Source organism: Carassius auratus, chromosome 48, assembly GCF_003368295.1.
Source record: "Carassius auratus strain Wakin chromosome 48, ASM336829v1, whole genome shotgun sequence".
NCBI classification, from domain to species: domain Eukaryota; kingdom Metazoa; phylum Chordata; class Actinopteri; order Cypriniformes; family Cyprinidae; genus Carassius; species Carassius auratus.
The window spans coordinates 7,260,828-7,283,071 of record NC_039290.1 but is presented as its reverse complement, the minus strand read 5'-3'; the positions used below and the strand labels follow the sequence as shown (position 1 = coordinate 7,283,071).

Genomic DNA, 22,244 nt, shown 5'->3' with positions numbered 1-22,244 from the left:
TAGTTTTATATTGTACTTCACTCGTCCTGTTGCTGTGACCCGCTGCGTAAGTACAGTTATGATTGGCATGTGTCGTCTCCAGCTTGCTGCAGAATGTTCTCATTGTTCAGGATGCCTCTCTGTCACACTGGCTCCTTTCACTGAGACCGATCAATTGGGTCAACATGATTGGAGACCAACAGCTGGCTGAAGTATGGTGGCTTCTCATGACCATGTGAGGACTGGAAGGCCCAGTCACACCACTTCTGTACACATTTAATTACACTACTAGATCAGCTGAGTTTTGTTCGATTTGAAATTACAAAGACCTACTAAAACATGAATGCATTACACTGTTATTGTACATATTTAATGTTGATACTTCAAAGGCTATCAACAAAGTGAAAAAGTTTGTTTATAACTACCTGTAAAAAATAAATAAATAAATGCAGGCTTGATGAGCAGAAGAAACTTCTTTCAAAAACATTAAAAATAGTCATGTTTCCAAACTTTCGGTCTGTACTGTATATATGTTAATGGCCGCTTAACTGCTATTAAATGGCAATGATTATTTTCATTCTATAACTGATTAATTATATTACAAATCTACATGATTATTTTGTCAATAATGGTTTTCTATATGAATATATTTAAATATAATTTATTCCTGTGTGACCAGAGCTGTATTTTCAGCATCATTCCTCCAGTCTTCAGTGTCACATGATCCCTCAGAAATCATTCTAATATACTGATTTGCTGCAGGGTTTCTTATTATTATCAATGTTGAAAGTGTTTGCTGTTTAACACTTTTGTGGAGTTTTATTTTATTATTTTATCTGCTTTATGGGTCACTTTTTCACTCTCCTTGCCCATTACCGTTTACAGTCTGAACTGTTTCATGTTGAATTGTTGACTTGTTTAGATCCAAGTTTAGACGATGACCTAATTAATCTGTGATTACAGATCATTTTAACCCTGCTTTAGAGTGATTTTAAGCAGATTAAGTGTGTTATTTAAAGGTGTCTGAGATCCTTAGACTTATTACAGACTGTAATTTGTGTCAGGAGAATATACCTGCTGAAGAAAGCTGACCAAAGATGGGGACTGGATTGGCTTTGTACAAGCTACTCTGAAAGTATGAGTTAACTAAAATTAAAACCATAAAAAAATAGTTGCCACTTATAAAATAAACTCTAAATCTAAACTCTAATCATTTGAAAAATCAAACTGTTTGGCTGAATTTGAAAGAAATCTTGCAGCCCGTCTGGCGATTGCTTGTTTTTCAAGTTGTTCCTGAAGAGTTGCTGTTGCTTTGAGCTGGAAGGCCTTCTGTTCTGAATGTGTGCCAGCAGGCCCAACGTCAGACCCACAACATCACAAGCCAGATGGGCTCCGACACCCCTCCCGTCATTGGGCTGGCCGTCAAGCAATGTGGTCATAGCACGATGCATACAAGCCCTTATAGCATGATGCTAATATAGATAAGAGTAGCTGGGCTTTAGTGTTGTCTAAAGACCCGGTACTTCGGTACCAAGGCGGTACTAAAAAAATGTCACGGTACTGTTTTATTTTTTAAAGAAATAAATCACACAATATTTCTTCCATGTTTAAATTTTAATAGAAAATCCCCTTTATTTATAAAAAAAAAAAAAAAAGTTTACATTTCATTAATTACGACAAATGTATCAACAAAAAAAAAACTTTAAACATAATTGTAAATAAGTATAAAGAATGGCATTGGTTTTATTTTTAGTGATAAAAAGTTTTTTTTCTTTTTTTAATTAGAATATTTTTGTGTTTTGCTTTGGTACCGAAATTGGTACCGAGAATCGTGGATTTTCACTAGTATCGGTACCGAATACTGAAATTTTGGCTTATTAAATTAATAAGTACACATAATGAATGCGCAGTTTTGAATTTGAATCCATGTGCATTGCCCCTTTAGCTCTGTGTAATTAGATGCCCTGCACGTCTAGTTTCTGGCTTGCCCTGACTGCCGCCCCGTTAATTTAATCGTCCTATTTTTACATGATTAAATAAGACCATGTGGGCGTGCCATTGAGACCGATGGAGATGTTCTCCTCTTCTCTCTTTAAGTGTCACTGATTTATCCTGCCTTGTGGGACGAGGGGCTCAATGTGAAACAAACAACAGGGATTAGGTCAGCAGTTTGAACGTTTCTGCTAAAAACGGATTAGCCCACACACCCCCCACCCCCGAAACACGGTCCTATAAATATATAGCTGCATATAGGTTGCATTTATTTAATGAAATATTTTAAAAAATTACTACAACTTAAAGGTGAAGTAAGCCAATGCAGACTTGTCACTGAGCTTTTTTTGACTTGGCCAGTGAGCAGCCACCCAGAGCAACATGCTAAAAATCATTCAGAACACCTTAGTAACCTCACGGCAGCTCTAGGTTGTTTGCTGCTGTGATAAACTGCTCCAGTGCCGACCGCATTCCTTCCTCTTCAGGAAATGGGATGAGCCTGTAGATCTTAGACAGTCAGAGTTTCTAAAGCTGGCCAAGCTCAGCACAGCCGTCGGAGGATTCCTTCCACGTGATGATAGGGCTGTGTGAAACAAACCAGTCCCAGGACGTGCAGTTACAGTCCACTTCAGAGGAAGATTGTGGAGGAGTTCACTTGGTCTCTTTCTCAGATCCTGAGCCATAAAAACTATGAGATTCCAGTTTTTTTTCTTGATTTGGAAGGATTTAGATATTTGTAAATTGGTGTTTTTTTTTAATGCATAGTTTGGTCCCACCACTTTGCCATTTCCATCATATTCCAAATCTTCTGTTGTGAACAGCAAAGTGAGATCAGTATCTTTTTAGAATTATTTATATACTATTATATTATTTATTACTATTTTGAAATTCTTTTATTTTTGTATTTTTAGTGTTCATTTTAGTAACTTTTTTCTTTTATATTTATTTTTATTTCAATTTTAGTTGAATTATTTCAGTACTTATATTAATAGAAGTTATTTTCCAAGCCAAATTTTTTAAATCTAAAATTTGTATTTTATTCTATTTCCGCTTAATTTTATTTTATTAACAATAACAACAACATTTGTAATGGGAATAACTGCATACTTTAGCAAAACTAATAAAGAATAATACAAATATTTACCTTTTAATTTGTCTATATTCTGTTAAATTTTTCATCTCAATCTCTTCACTGAATATTTGGTAAAAAAGTACAGTATAATATTTTTTTAAGAACTATTAGAATCAGAATTGTTCATTGAGGTGGAAATGACATATTTAAAGTATTTATTTATAACAATTCATTTTCATGCAATAAATATTGAAATTGTTTATTTCACTCTTTGTTTAGAATATTACAGTTTTAAATGTAATAATTAATATACTTCTATGGTGTATTTTAGACTTTAAGCTGGGGAAAACAATAAAACAGTAAAAGACATTTGTGGTTGCATATTTAAACAAATTCCCAAGACCATTCTACTATAATATAACAAAAATAAAACATTTGAAATCTCTTGAATATAATAAAAATCAACCTAGGACTTAGTTGTGGTGCAAACTGTACTTTAAATATTGGCTGTGATCTTGAAACAGTTAATGTCTCCCATAAATCATCAACAGAACAGCATAAAGGTGAATGAGAGCACTGAGATCCTCTAAGTCATGTTAAATTGACTTCACTTATGAGGCTGAGCTGATGTCATTACAGGCTTTTGTGCGCACGGCTCTGTGTGAATCCTGGCAGTCGTTCCCGTCTACACAAGCTCAACAGCCGCTCCATTCACACCACCACACAAAAGCAGGGCACTTTGAGCAGTTTGCAGATCTACTTTTATGCAACATCCTTGAAGAGACGCCACCACGAGTGACCCTAAGAGAGTGTGAATGTTTTATTAAGTGAAAGGAAATCTAATAACACAGTCGTATGACTCAGTTTGCTTCCTCTGAGCCATTCTGCTGTGGTTTGGCTATTGATGTAGGTTTGTTTTGTTGAATCACTACACAGTCCTTTGTTGATGGATGCGCAGTGCACAGGAAAGGGAAAAATGGGGTGAGATGTAAAGCTGGGAAACCTGAAACCAAAGGTGAATTAGCAAACATGTCATTCTTAAACCTCAAAAGAATGTATGCAATTCACATTTGATCTCAATTTCTGTCTGTTAAGAGGCACTTCCACTATTTTTACACTGTAAATACTGTACAAAAAAACGATTACATTGAAAAATAATTTTTACAGTGTACTTCAAAATGTTACATTTAATTCAATGTTACCTGCAATTTCTTTGTAATTAACTGTAAAATATCTGAGTTTTTTTTAAACACCAAATTTCGTTCAGTACGTAAAAAAAGAAAAAAGTTTTTAAATAAAACAGATTATTAGAGTACATTAGCAAGAAAACAATTCACATCCTATTCAATCAGTGTGTTACTTTGTTGCCGTCTCCGCAGGAAGAACAACATGAAGCCCTTTATTCAGTGCTGGATTAATAGTAAACAACCTAAAATCCCTGAAAACACAGCTAAAGCAGGTAAAAAACCCTACCATGACCGACAGGTGGATGTAATGGTTTTTAATTAGGATTGTCGTCCACACACTCCCATTTTCCCATTCTGGGAAATTATGCCGACACTCTTATCTTGTGTACTTAAAATATGAAGGGACTTTTTGCAGTGTGGTGTGCAGTTCTTGTTAATAAGATTCTTTTTTTTTGATGAATCAGTTGATGAATCATGAGATTTGCTCATAGGAGTCAGAGGTCTGAATCATGGACTGAATCAACTCACTGGACCACAGGATATTGTCTGACTGCAGCTGAGAGCCATTTCTGTGTTATTTGTATGTTTTGAAATGATGAAAGCCAAAACAAACCAAAAATTGTAAGCAAATAAAATACAGAATTAAATGTGTAGGCTTCCAAGGTGTAGGTGACTTTGTTTCTTCAGTAAAACACAAACCAAGATTTTTAGCTCAAACCGTTGCAGTCTATCAATCTTATAATGTAAGTGGATGGGAAACACAGCTAAAACGTACAATAAACCAAAACCATACATTGATGTGTAAAGACACAAAACGATCGGTCTGTGCAAGAAACTGAACCGTATTTATATACTTTTTTACTTCTGATTTATGTAATGTCCGAACTGTTAGAACTTCCCCGAGCATCTCCTGTTGTGCGCATTCTCAGCAGCAGACACGTGAGGCATCTCCTTGTCCTTTTTGCTTTATGGCGGATCACAGACTTATGTGCATTACCGCCACTCATCTCTCAAATTTGCAATGAATTTATTTGGGACTGTGGATTAGAACCAGCTTTAACCGACTGTACTTTTCTGATGTACTTGAAAAGTACCATATAGTTAAGAGGAACCACTTTGGAGGAAGTCCAGAGAGGGAACCTGGTATTAACCAGACTTCTTTATTTTTTTTTATTTCTTCCGCCTGAGTCTTTGTGCTATGTCTAACGCTTCCTCTCCTGCTGGTGTGTTCATGAATCATGGCACTCCATCTGGGTCTGTTTCTGGGATGTTACTGACTCACATCTGGAGCTCTAACAGGAATCTGGTTCTGATCAGCCCCAACCCAGTTGCTTTCTCAGAATGTTTGGGGTCTTTCCTTCTGCACTGCTCCGTCCTGTCCCTTTGAAGCACAGGAAACGCATGTGGATGATGGTGGCTTACTGGAATATTAAAGTGCCCCTATTATGCCATTTCCAATATTGCCTTTCACGCAGTGTTTAATGTAGCTGTATGTGAATGGAAATACTCAGCAAAGTTGTAAAGCTGAAAGTGCATGATAAAGTTATTGTGCCTAAACAACAGCCTAAAGGAGTCGTTAGTAATTCGAATCCCACTTCCGTGACGGCTACACGTCAGGGGTAACACATTTGCATAATTTGCGCCTATGTTCTACGTTGGCTGGCAGACCAATCACAATAGACTAGGCCATCTGACCAATCAGAGCAGGGCAGGCTCAAGGAGGGGTTTAAAGAGACTGAATCTTTGAATTGCTACAAACGAATTGTTTGAGAATCGCTGGAAAATGAGGTGATATTAAATGCATATTTTCGGAAAACAAATGCATGTAATCTTATTGTAGGAGACTCACAAAACAATATTAGGAACCATAAAAATGGCATAATAGGGCACTTTAACGAAGGTTCGTCAAACTCAGCAGGGGGTGTGTGTGTGTGTGCGTGCTTTATTCACAGCACCCAAAACTCCTTTCAAACTGAGTGAGCCAGGTTTTTCAAAAGCAGTACAATAGCACATTGTGAAATACAGTTGTTGTGAACAGCATGCATTAAAGTTTAATAATACAATAGTGCCCAACCTCGAGTGTCCTCTTGCTTTAAGAAAATAATACAAAGTACCAATGTTCAGTAGTTACGAGTATTTCAGTAGTTACAAACAATTTACTAATAGAGTTGTTCCGATTCCGATACTAGTATCGGAAATATCTCCGATACCACAACAAATTCTGGCATCGGCATCGGCGAGTACATGAACCCATATACCGATCCGATACCATTTTCTTAAAAAATACCTAGTTATGACCGCAAGCTTTGCCTAACCGCTGCACGGTTCTTCTTCGCTGCTCAAAATGCATTGAAAACACAGGAAGTTGTGCTGTGTTGCCACAAGCAACCCCTGTTTAGAGCAGCGAAGAAGAAATGAAAACGCGTTAGCAGCCCTGATCTATATATGACTGGATCACTCATCACATTCTAAACTGCCAAAAGACAGTGAAGCCGCTTCTATATTATAGATCAGTGGTTAGCAGTATGTCTCTGTAGTACCGGTAGTTACAGACTCTCAAGTATATTCAGTACCGGCAGCTGCGTTCAGTCGCTTCCGTGTAAGTCAAAACGCAGGGCTCCAGACAGTAGCCGAATATATACTAGTGTCTGTGAATATTAAACTGCAAAATACTATTTAAATATTACTCCCGCAAAATCTACATCTCTGTGGGTGACTGGCACAGATGCGCGAGAGCTCGCTGTTTTGTAGTCTCTGCTGTGTGTCATGAGGACACGAACGCATAAACCGTCACTTCATGAGAATTTACCGTTTCATTTGAGAATACTGTCATATCATAAACACAGACACTCAAAGATCTTCATGGCAGCCCATTAAAATAAATGTTTGGTTTACATGAGTAAATTGACAATATATAAAGCTACTGTTGTAGCCTACAGTAATAATAATACGTCTCTATAATAATAATAATTATGCCTAGATGGTTGCTTGTTTTTTACTTGTTTTGTTGTAAAGAGATTATCTGATTAATAGATCTTTTTTTATATTCCTAGACTTATTTGTTGCAGTTTTTTTATACAGTTATATTGTAAAACTTAAATACCTTTTTTAGTTTGCGGTGTTAGATTTTTGGCTGCATTTGAAGTTCTTTTTTGCATAAGAAAATAAATAATACTGTCAAATTCATGTTAGATAATAAAAATACTGTAATAAATACAGTAGTTCACCATGTATTTGTTCATGTTTTATTGAGGGATCTGTCTGAAGCACACCATAAAAAGAATTCTAGCAATTTACACAGGGCTAGTAGTATATACAGCTGTATATACAGATACACACCCAGGTATCGGATCAGTACTCGGTATCGGCCGATACCCTGAGCCCAGGTATCGGAATCGGTATCGGGAAGAGAAAAAGGGTATCGGAACATCTCTATTTACTAATACAGTCACCACATTTTAATGAGTATTTATAAATCATTTATTTTTACATTTAGTTGTTCAGTGTAAGTATATGCCATTTTCTCACCATTGTTTTATTGTCCACTAAGATTGTATAGAAATTGTATAATTTTTTTTACTTGTTTATTTTTTGTTTGTGTACGCAAAAACCTTAACAGATTGCAAATGTCTTCCATTCTTTGTTTTTTTTCAAAGTGTACATATTTTTCATTTTCAGAATGGGTCATTCCTTCAGAATGTAGCTGGAACTATATTTGTATAATAGTCTGCTTTCATAATTTTTTTTTTTTTTTTTTTTTTTTTTGAAGTTTATGTTCACCAAGGCTGCATTTATTTGATCAAATATACAGTAAAAACAGGAATATTGTGGGATATTACCATTTAAAAAAAAACTGTTTTCTAACATTTCATCAAACATTTCTTAGTGGTGTTTATTTCTTTATTTCTTTATTTTAGTGGAAATTATTATATATTTCCCCAGAATTCTTTGATGGATAGAACGTTCAAAAGAACAGCTTTTTTTTTTTTTTTTTTTTTTTTTTTTTTTTTTTTAAATGGAACTATTTTGTAATATTATAAATGTCTTTAATGTGTTCTTTCTGAATAAAAATATTTCTTTGTTTTTAATAAAAGAAAAATAATATCTTACTGACCTGAGCTCTTGAACATAGTGTAAAATCTAATTAGTGGCATCATATAATCAATTCTGACATTAAACCTCAGTTAATGCTCATGTAAATGTTGAAGGCTTTCCCTTCATCAGTGGTACTGCGTCAGTGTTGCATTGATGGCTTCTGAGTCTCAGTAGAGTCTGTGGTTTACATTTAGGCTCAATGAGGCATGAGGGAACTTCTCTTCCCGCTGCGGGCCTGTTTGCACACTGATGCAAGCTTGAATCCCAAAAGACCTGCTGCCATTTCCAAGACCACTGAATATACACTGTCCAAATCCATCAGTGTAATGTCTTCAAAACATCCTGTGTTGATGTATTTCTTGTTCTTGCAATCAATGACTTAGAGTTTAATATTCAAACCCTTATTTATGTTTCAGTTTTGTCATTCACAGTGCATTATGGAATGAGTAGATAATTTTCTTACAAAAGATGTTCAAAAGTTTGAAATGTTTAAACTTTTAATTACATACTTCCCTGAAATTCCACCTGAAAAAATCCTTCTAGAACAAAGTGGGCGTCCACCGTTGTGCCTGTATAGTCTGTGATGAGTCTCCGTGTGTATAGGATGGACTCCACTAGCTTCCTGTCACGGTGACTGGCGTATGTTTACATCACATACTATGGAAAGTATATCAACATCCTGGTCCTGGTCCATGGTGACGTCTAGAGCTTATTATTGTACCCAATTTTCAGGAAGCATCTGGAGGTAGGAGAGATGAGCATAACCTGTGACCTGTGACCTCGCTCTGGTTTTGTTTGCGCGATTATTTTGGACCGATCATGGTGTCATTATTTGCTCTTCCTAGAATTCGTGCAAAAGCTTTAGAGCCTCAGTCCTTCCACTAATGGAAACCAGAATGACCAGAATGAAGTCTTGGAATGCACAATATATTGAAGCCATGTTGATACATCTACTGATTCAGACATTTTTAATGACATTTGACATTGGCAATTTATCAGTTATTGTCAATAACAAAGATTAACATCTTCAGCTATTTGTGATTTTGCAGTGTGATGTTTTTTTCAGTAAAAGAGATGAAATCTCAAAATGAAAATCTTTTGAAAATGTCGTCATGGCTAAATTCACTTGTAGCATTTAAAAATGATTGTTTTTAATGTTTTGTTTTTAATTTAAATTATTATTCTTGAATTATTATTTTGATATCGGCCATTTATCGGTTATTGGCAATAGCATAAAGCTTATCATCTTGTCAGCTGTTTCTAATCTTGCAGTATGATTAAAAGAGATCTTGGTTCCAGGTGGCGAAGTCACAGCAATGTGCATTTCAAAAGTCATTAGAGATAACAAAATACATATTTTTGTGTCACAGTGGAACTGTTTAACTGCTCAGTTTGTTCTGAGCCCGGTTTAGCAGCTTTTTACAAGATGCATTTCCAGGAACAAAACCTCCCCGTGTCTGGTATGTTGTTCCAGAGCCCATCCAAACTACAAGTGCAGCCCACAAAAATTTAAGCTCTTTCCACATCAATCAGAGCCAAGACTGCTGGAGTGTCAGGAGATGCTTTTTTGTGCACGTTTTCTCTTCTTCTTTTTCTCGGATATGGTCAGAAATGGCATCATAAATCCTCATTCCCTCGTTTTCATTGAGCTTTCTCTCTCTCTTTTGTCCCTCACCCAAGCAGTGACACATTGTGAGGTCTTTTTCCCCAGCCAGCGTCCTCGGTCCATCTCAGCCCAGCCATGAGGAGTGCGTCTGTGTATGTCTCTCTGCATCTCCATTGACATTTTTGCATGCTGGAGTCACGACAGACCACCCTGAGCTAATATAAACCAGCCCGGCGAGCCTAGATGCTTCACATCCTGAACACTCACTGTCTGCCCTCCGTCTTCGCTCCTGGACCTACATTTGAGTCTGATATTTAACTACATCACGTCCTTGCCCCTAGTGTTATATCTAGCTGTCACGAACATCTCACATTCCTGATATTCCAAGTTGCTTGACATTTAAATGAGACGCTGCAATGTGGACAAAAAAAAAAAGATCTGAGCGATGTTTTATTAGGAATGTGCACCGAGTGCTTGTCTGTAGTTGTAGGTCTCAGTGGCGGGAACAGAATGCATGGGGGTATTGTGTGAGAATGAAACGCGTGACCTGAAAGGGTTAATTATACCACTTCTTCCCTGTGATGGTCTTTGTTTGGTTGCTGGGCCTCATGTCTGAAGTGTCTGTTCCCCATCGGGGGGGTCCTAATCGCAGGCCACACGCAAAGAAAAGGCTGTTGGAGGGCCGTATACTGCAACCGCCAAAACTGCAAATCAATGAGTCTAGCTCCGATTTTTTGCCACAAATTTGCCTTTAATGCGTAAAATGCTGTATCCTGGCACTTTTATTAATTATGTAATATCTGTTGATTCATGAGTTAAACACCATATGCAGTTAGTTTTATTAATTTTTATTGTAATATGTTACTTTATAGATAGATATATGTAGAGAGAGAGATGTGTGTGTGTATATATATATATATATATATATATATATATATATATATATATATATATATCTATATCTATATCTATGCGGTCATTTCCATTCTTGACACGTCACTAAACTGCATTGAGCTTGATGTATTGTCTTTTTTCAGGACTTTCTCCTTTCTTTTTCCTGTTTTTATTAGGACCCTGAAAACCACTTTGTCCATTTCACTCGTCATCCACTAATATCATTTCTCAGTAATGTCACATTACTTAACAGTTTGCTGACATTGCTGGAACCAAACCGTGGGATTTTTTTTAAAACAGCATGGAAAATGACGCCTGTTGCTAATTTGTCCAGATTGTAGCCTGGCTCAGGAAGGATGTCACAGGTCAGTGCTTTGAGTCCGGCTGGCGTCTGTCCCTCTCAACCTCAAAAGACCCAAGCCTGGTCTGTGGCCCTGTCCTTCCTCCAGTCAGGCTTAAATCCCAGAGGATTCCCCCATAAGCCCCTGTGCTGGCTTCTTCCAGGGTTTAGCATCGACTTTAGGACAAACATGTAGCAGTAATGAAATCCCACTAGATTGTGGCAGAGAATACATGGATAACAGCCTCTGATGGCTGAAATATAACAAAGCTGGAGAAACAATGAATGGTTTGGTAAAGAAAAAAGTAAAAATTATTCTTTAGCAAATCAAAATTACAACATAAAGGGCACCTATTATGCGAAGGCTGGTAAAAACAACCACCCCACAATGATAAAGATCCACCCATTACTAGTTTTTAAATCCCCAGAAAACACTTTATCAGAAGTTTAAACTACAATGGCTTTAAAACACACAATTTCAGCTTGAGAAGATCTGATATTCACAACCAAACGGATGTTTTTTGAAAGAGTATTTGAGGTGATATTTTCTGAGAAAGAATTCTCACATCTCATACATTTTAATGTGTGGATAAAAGCCATCCACTCCTGAACATTTACAGACATAGTTCAGCAAAAAAAATAAAAGAAAAAAAAAATAAAGTTGTTTCATCATGTATTCACTCCAAACACCGTATGAAGAATTTCTTCTGTGGAACATAAAATAAGATGTTTAGCAGAATGTTCATGCTGCTAATTTTCAGACAATGGAAGTGAATGGAGACTCAGCAAAGCATCATAATATTCATCATAATAGTCTTCTGAATACATATGACAGCTTAAAGTTGTGTAACCTCTACTTTTATGGTGCTTTTCTGTTTTATTTTTTTATTTTATGAAAATGATGGGCTTGGAATGATGTGACGAGATTTTCATTTTTGAGAGGACTGTTCCTTTAAGATGGTAAAGACATTTTCTTTCTGCAGTTTTAGGAAATCTATCTGAAATTCATGAATCAATAAATGCACCTTTTATGTATATATTTTATTCTTAACCCATTTCAGTCTTTGGGACTCTTGTTTAGACTATAGTCGTTGTTGGCTAAACTTTACTCTTTTTCTATAGCCGGTTTTATTGTTTTAAACACTACACATGCACAGAAACTAAACCTTCATATTTTATTTTTCCATAAGCTCAGAAACTTTTGTTTGTTTTATATTAACTCCATAAATCCATTTGACACATTCGTGTTTGAATGCTTAAATTTACCACTGTAATATAGTGTTTACTAGTGTAAAAACTTCTAAGTCTCTGCTGTGTTAGTTAAGACTGTCTATCAACATCTCTGTTTATTTTCTAGTCATGTTGAGGGATGGTTTGGGCAGCTGCTCTCTCTCCAGGGGTCAGAGGTCAGGCTGGAGTCACAGGGTCACGCTGCGATTTTTGGTTGCATCAAAGCCCATTGGTGGCCTGCAGTCATTGGCTGTTCAGGTAAATTACTTGAATAGCATCCATTGCTTCAAATGATGTTGACAGTGAAATAGTTAAAATAGCTTCTTGGTTTATTTTTGCACCAGTAATTTTGATCCGAACAGATCGGGTCAGAAGAGCCAAGAATTTATTGCACTACTTTTTTAGCAGCGTGTTTCAGAAAAGCTGCATCAGTCTGAGCCATAGAATGAAGTGTGCCTTCTCAGCAGTTTTGGTTTAATGTTTTTTCAAAAACATGCGATTCATTCGGAAAATCTCAGAATCGATGTGGAATCACAATGCACTGATTTATTTTCCCAGCTCTAGTTAAAATGTCTGCCTATTTTTTTCATCTGCCTTTGTTCCATAAGGAATTATTCGTTCATTCATTTTTCTCATAGGCATTAATAAAAAAATATTTTTGGAAAAGTTGTAAATCATGAACCAAACAAGCCAGCTGAAAAAGACAATCAACTTAAATAGTTTTCTATTTCTCCATTTATTTTTAATGATGATGATTTATTAAGATGATGAGTTCTTTTGTCGCAATTTTTGTTTTGATTCTCTGATTGGTGGACATTTCACTGCAGAATCATAGTTAATGTAGATCTTCATTAAGAATTGCTAATGTGATCATTTTAATAACAAGTAGAAATAATGCATAATGTTTCAAATTATCATTAAAAATAAATTCCTTTATGGAGAAAAAGAACTCAACTATTGCTGTTTATACTCATTTGTGTGTAATCAGAATTTCTGATTTCTTCGGAGTTGTTCTCCCTGTTTTCTGCCATTGATTCGGTCAGGTTGCTGTCAGGTGAGTTTGTAATTATCCCTGCAGAACCCACTGTGGTCTGGTGTTCAGTGGCCGAGCGACAGGAAGTGACCCAGAGCCTCCTGCCAGTGCTGCTCAGAGAGGGGTGACAGAACATTCCTCCAGCGACGGTTGTGAAGATACTGTGTCTCAGCTCCGTCTGATAACATGCTGTGAGCTGTGTGGGGTTGTGTTAGTGCTGGATTCCCGGCCAATTTGAGAAGTGAATCATTGCGTTCATTCGCTGCAATAAGTAGCTCTGACTGCACTTTAAGTCAAGTATGCATCAGACTTATCTTTAAAGACGACATCCGCCAAGCTGTTTCAATTTGCAGCCAGTTTCTATGTAGATAGCTAGCAGTTTGAATAAGACCACCTTCGAGTCATATACGGAGTCCAAAGCAGCACTTCACATTTCTTGTGTCGACGCCCCCTGGAAGAGAGGGGTGGAGAGAGCAGTAGCTCATTATCATTTAAAGAGACATGCACCAAAATGGGTCGTTGTGAACAGAGCTGATCTTGACAAGGTAACAAGGTTGTTGTTTAACACGATCATTGAGGAATTTTAACAAAAGTATGTTGCAGACATTTCATGAAAACCCTAAAGAATCATATTAAGTTGTGGAATGGGCATCTGATGTCCCCTTTAAGATGTTTTTAACTTGTGACATCTTCATGACAGTTGGTCACTTTTAACTCTTCACTGAGAATATTTTTACTTGTTCTTTAAATTCTCGTTGAATATAATTGATATTTTGTGAAAATAGTGTCAAAGTAGAGGGAAAACTGGCCATACAACCAGGGTTTATTTATTTATGTTTCATTTCGAAAAGCTACTTCTAAATCATTTTTAAAGTAAGTAAAGTTTCCCACAGAGTTGAGGTGTGTATCAGATGGAGTTGAATCACTGAATGACTTCTGATGTTTGTGTCGTCAGGAGTGTTGGCTTCATCTGCTCTGGCCTTAGTCAAAAATCTCCCACACTGCACTGCACAAACCCCTCGGCCCTGGACACATTAGCACCTCAACACGTCTGGAGACACTTTGTGACATCACCTCTCAGACAGCAACAGCTTTTTGGCGGGACAGTGTCCAATAAAGAGAGGAATGCTGTGTTTTCTCACACATGATCCTCGCAGGCCGGTTTCAGAGCGGCGGATAGGGAATTGTTTGCACGCACACGCCAGCTGGGTTCACTTTGCACTGCCAGAATACACCTAAACACAGATAACTCATGCTGTATCTGGCCACGGTGGCCTTGTGGGGTCTGCGTTGAGGAGGGGTCCGGGTCGGCAGCTCTCCTCTCTTTTACTCATGACACATTTCCGATGCTTGACTGCATGCTGACCCCTACAAAACCAACACACATTCGCTGAGAGATGTCTGCGAGCTGACGTCTCCAATGAGCTGAACAGCCCTGTCTGCTTTTGGCCCGTCCTCCACACGCCACACACCCATAAAGCAGGCTAGAAAGGAAGCCCGCTTGGGTTAAATCCGTCTGTGGCTTTTTAGGTTCCTACTCTCACAAGAGACTAAAACCAGACCTGAATTACAAAGCAAACACAGACGCAGGAGTAATGCAGCTGCAGAGAAGTAGCGTCACTGATAAATGTTTAAGCAGATAATGTACTCTGTAGTCATTATCACAAAAACCAGTTCGCCATAAAGCAAGAGTGATACTTGCTATATTTTATTTTATATATTTTTATTATGTTTCCATTCATGCATCACTGCATCCTTGCATGAAATCAGAGGCTTCAAATAAATGAAGAAAAACAGCCAATAATGAAGCAAACTGACACAGTCATTATAAAATATAATGGCTAAACAAAACGTGCAGTAAAAACATTTTGATACTAAAAGAAATTGTCTTTTGAAATGTGATGTATTTTACAATTTATTAATTGTATATGCACTCTGGACATTGATGCAAGCATTGCTCTTTTCTTTAAAATTTTTTTTTAACTTTTTTCAGTGGCCATGAATTCAAACAGACAAACAGATTCAAAATGTTAAAGCAATTAGTTGTTATTATATAGTTATAATTTAGCCCCCCCCCATCCTTACTTTTCAATCAGGAGTATGCAAAAAGTTTTCCACGTCACTGTTAATAAATTTATTCTCAATATTGGCCACAATGATGCAAATTCATGGATCATTGTTTATTAATACGCTGACATTGTTCAAAGCAATAGGTTAAAAAACATTTTAAAAAATCAAAAATATGTAATCATATTTTAAAATCTTCCTGTATAAGACTTTTGCAACCAAAATGTGTAATTAAACCACTGTGGAATTAGCCACTAAATTAAAATGCATTTTAATATGACACTAATGTTGCTTTATCAAATATATTAAAGATTCAAATATATATATATATATATTTTTATGCATTTCAAACAAATGTATGTGATCTTTTTTCTTCTTCTTTTTTCTAAATGCTCACACATAACAATATAAGGTAACAAACCACATTTTAAAAAATGATAAACATATTCACAGAATTTGCTTTAGAATTATAATGCAATTTAATATTCCACAGACTTTTTGTTAATTCAAGTTTTGTTGTGTTTCTGATCACCGGCCATCGATTCGATGACATCAAAAAATGTTTAAAGCAGTTAGTAAAGTACATTCGAAGTCTAATAAAAAATAATTCATGTTTTCCACACTGTTAAAGCAAGAGGAAGTGATTTTTTTTGTTTTTATACACCAATAAGGCAGTTAAAAAAACACTATTTGAAAGCATAATGTGCTTAACTTTTTGCAGTATTCACAATTGTATTTGAATTAATAAAGCAACATTAATGGCATAGTAAAGTGCATTATAATTGAATTATTCTGCACACTGGCCACGCTAATGCACAGTTCGCTCTGCTTTTGGTCAATTGCTGTATAGCTGGAGGCTGCAGGAGAATTAAGGCTTTTACTGAATTTAAAAGGTCCAGACAAGAGCACTAAGAGGCGTACAGTCCAAGAATAGACACACACACACACACACACACACACACACACTTCTCTCTGGATGACTCACTCAGACACTGTTAGAAAAGGACTGTCTCCACTAGAGCACTCTTAGCAATCAATCAATACTCCTCATCATCAGAGTCCCATGCTGACCTAATCCAGATGAAGACCCTTTTAGCAAATCTGTTTGAAAAGGGGTCTCGCTACATGCAGTGAATATTGCTGTTACAATATAAGAATGAAAATGTATTCCCTCTGAAGTGACTGTATGATTTTGAGATACATCTTATCACACTGAGGACATTTGAGGGACTCAAACACAACTATTTAAAAAGATTCAAACATTCACTGATGTTCCAAAAGGAAACAAGATGCATTAAGATTGGGGGGGTGAAAACTTTTGGAATTTGAAGATCAAGGTAAATTGTACTTAATTTGTGTACCGGGAAACATACAAGTATCTTCTGTTGCTTATGGAGGGCAGAACTAAATGGGAAAAAATTATATTTCAACAAAATAAGACAAATTTGGCCATCTTCATCGTGTTCAAAAGTTTTCACCCCCCAGCTCTTAATGCATCAACAAAAACAACAGGGGACAGTTGAAACCGTCTCTAAAAAAATGTATATTTATTTTGCCCTGACCACATATATATATGTATACATATGGATTTGGTTGGGGAATTTTTTTTTTTTTTTTTTATAAAGTGTGTAAGGTTTGATGTTAATGGTTAGTATTTATAAAAAATTTAATTTATGCATTCAGCAGACACTTTTATCCAAAAAACGACTTACAGTAAATTAAGGCTAACATTTTTTACCTAACATGTGCTCCCTGGGAATCGAACCCACAACCTTGCGCTGCTAATGCAATGCTCCACCACTGAGCCATGGGAACATGTTACATGGAACATTCACATGGAGAACATTATAAAGAGCAAATTCAAACATGATTTCATGTCGTCCTTGAACCATGCTTTTGTGTTCTGTTCATTTGCAAGATCAAGTGATCTAGTCAGACATAACAGGGTTTTAAGTGTGGGGTCAGCCCCCACAGCGGTGGCCATGGTTACAGGCCTGGGGGCAAAGTGGGCATCCATCCTGGGAGTGCCATGTGCAGTGAGCTGGCATGATTCACGGGTGAAGGAGAGAACGGGAAACACATCAGGAGGTCAGAGAGCTGCTGGAGCTGCCATCCTGTCACTCTCCACAGAAACGCTCCTCATGAAATTATTTAAACTGGACCTGGGATTGTTGTCAGGGCAGGATTCCCAGAATGAGCAAATGTTTTTGTAGGGATAAGATTGTACAAAGAATGAACAAAAACTGTTGAATTCAATGATAAGTAGCACTTTAAATATCTTTGTGACACCATTTTGTGATAAAAGAGTGATTAATCATTTTCTGAAGAAGTGCTTGTCTGTCTAAAACCCGCCACCACTGTGATGCTGGGAGTTTTAGGTGGTTGCCAGACATAGCTGTGCAGTTGTAAAGGTGTTTAGAGTGGCTTTTAGGGTATTGCAATGTGGTTACAGGGATGTTCTGGAAGCTTTCAAGGCAGTTGCTTACTGGCACAAAAAGTCCCTCTTTTAATGTAAGTTTAGGGGATCTTTTTTTTTTTTAATCTACAAGACAAAATTGTAAGTCAGTGCTTTGTTACTGTCATGTTAATTCTGGACATATTTGGCACTCGTTTCTCACTTGACATGTTTCATGTAGTGTCTTTTGCGTCGATGGTATATCACAAATATAAATAAATAATAATTTTTGAAAAAGTACACATTTTGTGTCTGTGTGTGTATGCTTTTATATATATATATATATATATATATATATATATATATATATATATATATATATATATATATTAGTCAGGTGCGACTTATTTATCAAAATTTATTTGACATGAACCAAGAGAAATGAGCCAAGAGAAAACATAAATCTGCAGCCGAAAAAACGGTAATCGAGCAGCAGAAAGAAAGTTTGGAGTGAGATAGAAACTTGTGAGTGACTGGTGTAAAACAGAGGTTACTCTAACTCTAATGAAATTTGTTAATTAAATTTAGTTAATATGAAATTAACTAAATTTAGCGGGTTGGTGTAGCGCGATAGAAAATACGGTCTGTACAGTATAAAAACCATTACGCCTATGGAGAGTCCCCACAAGGATAGCTGACCAGATGTGTGAGTGTGTGTGTGTGTGTGTGTGTGTGTGTGTGTATGTATGTATGTATGTATGTATGTATGTATGTATGTATGTGGACTAGTTACCAGAAGGTCGCTGGTTCGAGTCTCGGTGCTGGCAGGAGTTGTAGGTGCATCAGTGCAGCCTCCCTCAAACACATCACACACAGAGAGACAGAGAGATGACTGACTGTATAAGAGTCAGAAAAATAGTTCAGATCTCAGTGATAGAGCTTTACGAAAAGCCTGAGGCTTTAAAACAGCCTCACAGTTCAGAGGAAAAGGCTTTCTTATGCAGGAAGACTGCATGATGGAAAAAGGGAGGAGACTGCAACATGTAATTTCGGCATTTCTGAAAAGAGAAGGCCAGATCTGATTGGTCAGTTGTCTTTGCGGAGGATACTGGTGTGTCCAGGTCTCGTCAGGATGACCATAATTACAAGATTAAAGACTTGACCTGTTGAAGCTGCTGTCATTTTGGTCGGTTTTACATGAGGGAGCTGCCTTAAAATGGCAAATTGTAATTTGAGAGATATTAAAAGTTTTCACTGTTCAGAAGCTCATAATTACAGTAAACCTGATGTTTAAACCCCATCAAGTCACACAATAGCCTTATTTGAGTATTTTAGTCGTGCTACGGTATGCACTAAAAAAAAAGTGTACTTTACTGGCGGTGGGAAAGAACATCATTTTTAGTGTGCAGCCAGAATTTGGAGAAAAATAATAATATCCCGATAAAAGTTTTTTGCATATTGTTTGTGTTGGAATCTCATCTTAGCAATGTCCTATTAATTCATACTACACATTTACATTCATACTAATAAAAACTGCAGCTTCAGCCCTGTTTTTTCCCCCCTACCTTTTTACAATTAAAAAATCTGGTTCTTCCCTTTTTATTTTCCAATTAAATATTTAATTATATGTTTATATACTTCAGTTTCACTAAATTGACAAAAAAGCATTGCATTATGGGATACAGTTTTGTATGCAGTGTATACTGCACATTTTAGCAAATATAGTTTTGCCGAGTGTGCATACTATATACTGCAGATATAGTAAGATAAGTGTGACAGGATGATATTGCAACTGAATACGAAATGAAATGTAGATCCCATGAAATCTACTGTTAATCTGTTTCTTTCTTTGTCATTCATCAAGTTACGATTGTCGAGCCAAAATAATTCACATCATCATCTGGTTTGTGTTCCAGGGCCAATATTGATGAGGTGGAGACGGAGGTGGTGGAGATCGAAGCCAAGCTTGATAAGGTACAGTAAGGCGCTTTGAAGCTCTCGCTTGACCTTCTAAACCCTGTCAGAGTGCATTTACGCCGTATGGTTGAAAATCACAGCTTAGATTTGTTAGAAATCACATCTAATACCTTCCAAGACTTTTGTAGCCAAACACTGACATCAGCTGCTTCCACAACAAGGTCAATCGGTCAACCCCAGGCTTTACGGATCATCAGTGTGCAAATGCTGGTGTAAATCCAGCAGAGAAAGCAGAAAGAACATGTGCACAACCATGATCAGAAAGAACATTTCTAATATATGAGATAAGAGGAGTGTTGTGGATTAATGTATAGAGATGGTAATCCTTCTTAAATGCTGTAAAGATGGCTGGACCTCATCGACAGGACGATCCAATACTGTACTACAGCAGTCTAGTCTAGTGCTGCCAAGACACTAGCTTTTGGGCAGTTGACATGACATCAAGGTGTTATTTTATTTTATTTTACACCTGTCACTTTAAAGGTCTGCTTTGGTATTTACTTATTTCTTCCTAAATTATTAAGATTTTAAAACAAATTACTTAAAATGAATATTAGAAACGATTTATTTTTATATTATGTTTTTATGTTTTATACTTGGTGCAATGAACTGATTAGCATATATAAGGGCTGTGCAAAAAATCGAATGCGATTTTCATGCGCATCTCATCAGTAAAGACGCTCCTGTAATTAGAAGTATATATCCAGCACGTGCGTTCAGATCAGGGTTGCCAGGTTTTTACAACAAATCCTGCCCAGTTGCATCTCAAAACTAGTCCAAAACTAGCCCAATCGCGTTTCCAGGAGGTTCCCCGATAAAAAATAGCTTTCCGGGGTTAAAATTTAAGTTTTATGGCATGGTTGCCTTGGTAAAATTAGCATTTTAGGGGCTAAATATAAAGTTATTGGTATTGTCGCTTCGACCCGCGGACATGAAAAACAACCAAAGACTTGGCAACACTGGTTGGCATTTACTACACAGAGCCGTAATTCACTGACAATCTACACAAAATCGATGTTAAAATCGCAGTTGATTCTTTGTCGATTTTGAAAGCGATTTTGTGTTAGTTGTCGGTAGACTACGGCTCTGTGTAGTAACTACCTGAACCAGTGTTGCCAAGTCTGCGGTTGTTTTTCATGTCCGCGGTTTGAAGCGACCCCAATACCAATAACGTGATATTTAGCCTCTAAAAACCCTGATCTGAAATCACGTGCTGGAGATCTACTTCTAATTAAAGGAGCGTCTTTACTGATGAGATGTGCATGAAAATCGCATTCAATTTTTTGCACAGCCCTAGCATATATGTATGCATCAAAGTGTGATATGCATGTTTTTAGGTGCAGTGATGCAGAGAAATGTATTGGTCTCCTCATGCATTTGGTTAAGCTGTTTGTTGTTGTTTGGGGTTTCCATGCAACTTAATCATGACAACGTGCAGCTTTTGATAAGTTCAGCAGAGACCTATGGTCTCATGGGATTTTTCTCCAAGAAAATGTTGGGGAAGTCGCACTGAAGAGGAATCCAAGGAAACATAGACTGGACTAACAGTAAATGATGCATTTCGGTCTATTTTTGCAAGACAATTTCTTGTAAGTTCTTGCATCTGGCTGTTCAGATGTGGGTCTGTTCAGCAGCTGTCTAGAACAAGGCTCTCTATGTTTGTTAGTTTAACTCATGAGGAGTGTGGGAAATTAAGAGATTTTTCCCGAGCTGATATTTTCAGCTGGCTGCATGTGTGGACGCACTCGAAACGGCAACTGAGATTAGAAAGAGGAAGATAAAATACAGAAGAAAGAACAATAGAGGAAGAATAAGGAACTAAACATTGGGGTCTGGTTCGGGCTCGAGTCCTAACACAGGGACAGACACATGCAGCCCATCTGAGTATGTGTCCCATCAGGCATAAAGCAAACACACAACCACATGTGAGAGCCCTCCGCTGAGTCTGGGATGTGAGGCTTGTGTGAAAGTGGGACATTTTTGCCTTGGCTTATAAATGTGGGAACTAGTAATTGGCACATTAGTGAAGAGAATTACTGCACACATGAGACCGCACCTGCTCTGTGTGTGTGTGTGTGTGTGTGTGTTTGTGTGTTTGAGTGATTTCAAGAAATCTTTCAAGTTTTGGTTAACCAAATGTTTATTTAAATGCACTGCATGGATCATTTTGACTCCTCACAGAATTGCGTGAATACAGTAATGAAGTTATAATAAGACCACATGCTCTGAATTATGATTTAGACAACTTTACAGCTTCAGTAACAAGTTTTTTATACTGAAGAATGAATTCCCTTGTTTCCACCTATATATTAAAATTGTAATAAAATGATAAGGCTAATTTATAACATAAAAATACTTTAATTTGTCATTTTTGGCA

General features: G+C 36.9%; 1 protein-coding gene across 2 annotated transcripts in view; it reads left to right on the top strand.

Annotated features, from left to right (window-relative positions):
- LOC113065689 (arf-GAP with coiled-coil, ANK repeat and PH domain-containing protein 3-like) overlaps window positions 1-22,244 on the top strand; it is a 53,132-nt gene that overhangs the window by 4,404 nt on the left and 26,484 nt on the right. For both annotated transcript variants that reach the window (XM_026237154.1, XM_026237155.1), the window contains exon 2: window positions 19,807-19,864. In XM_026237154.1, coding sequence (XP_026092939.1) covers window positions 19,807-19,864 — 58 coding nt within the window. The remainder of the gene's footprint in view (window positions 1-19,806; window positions 19,865-22,244) is intronic.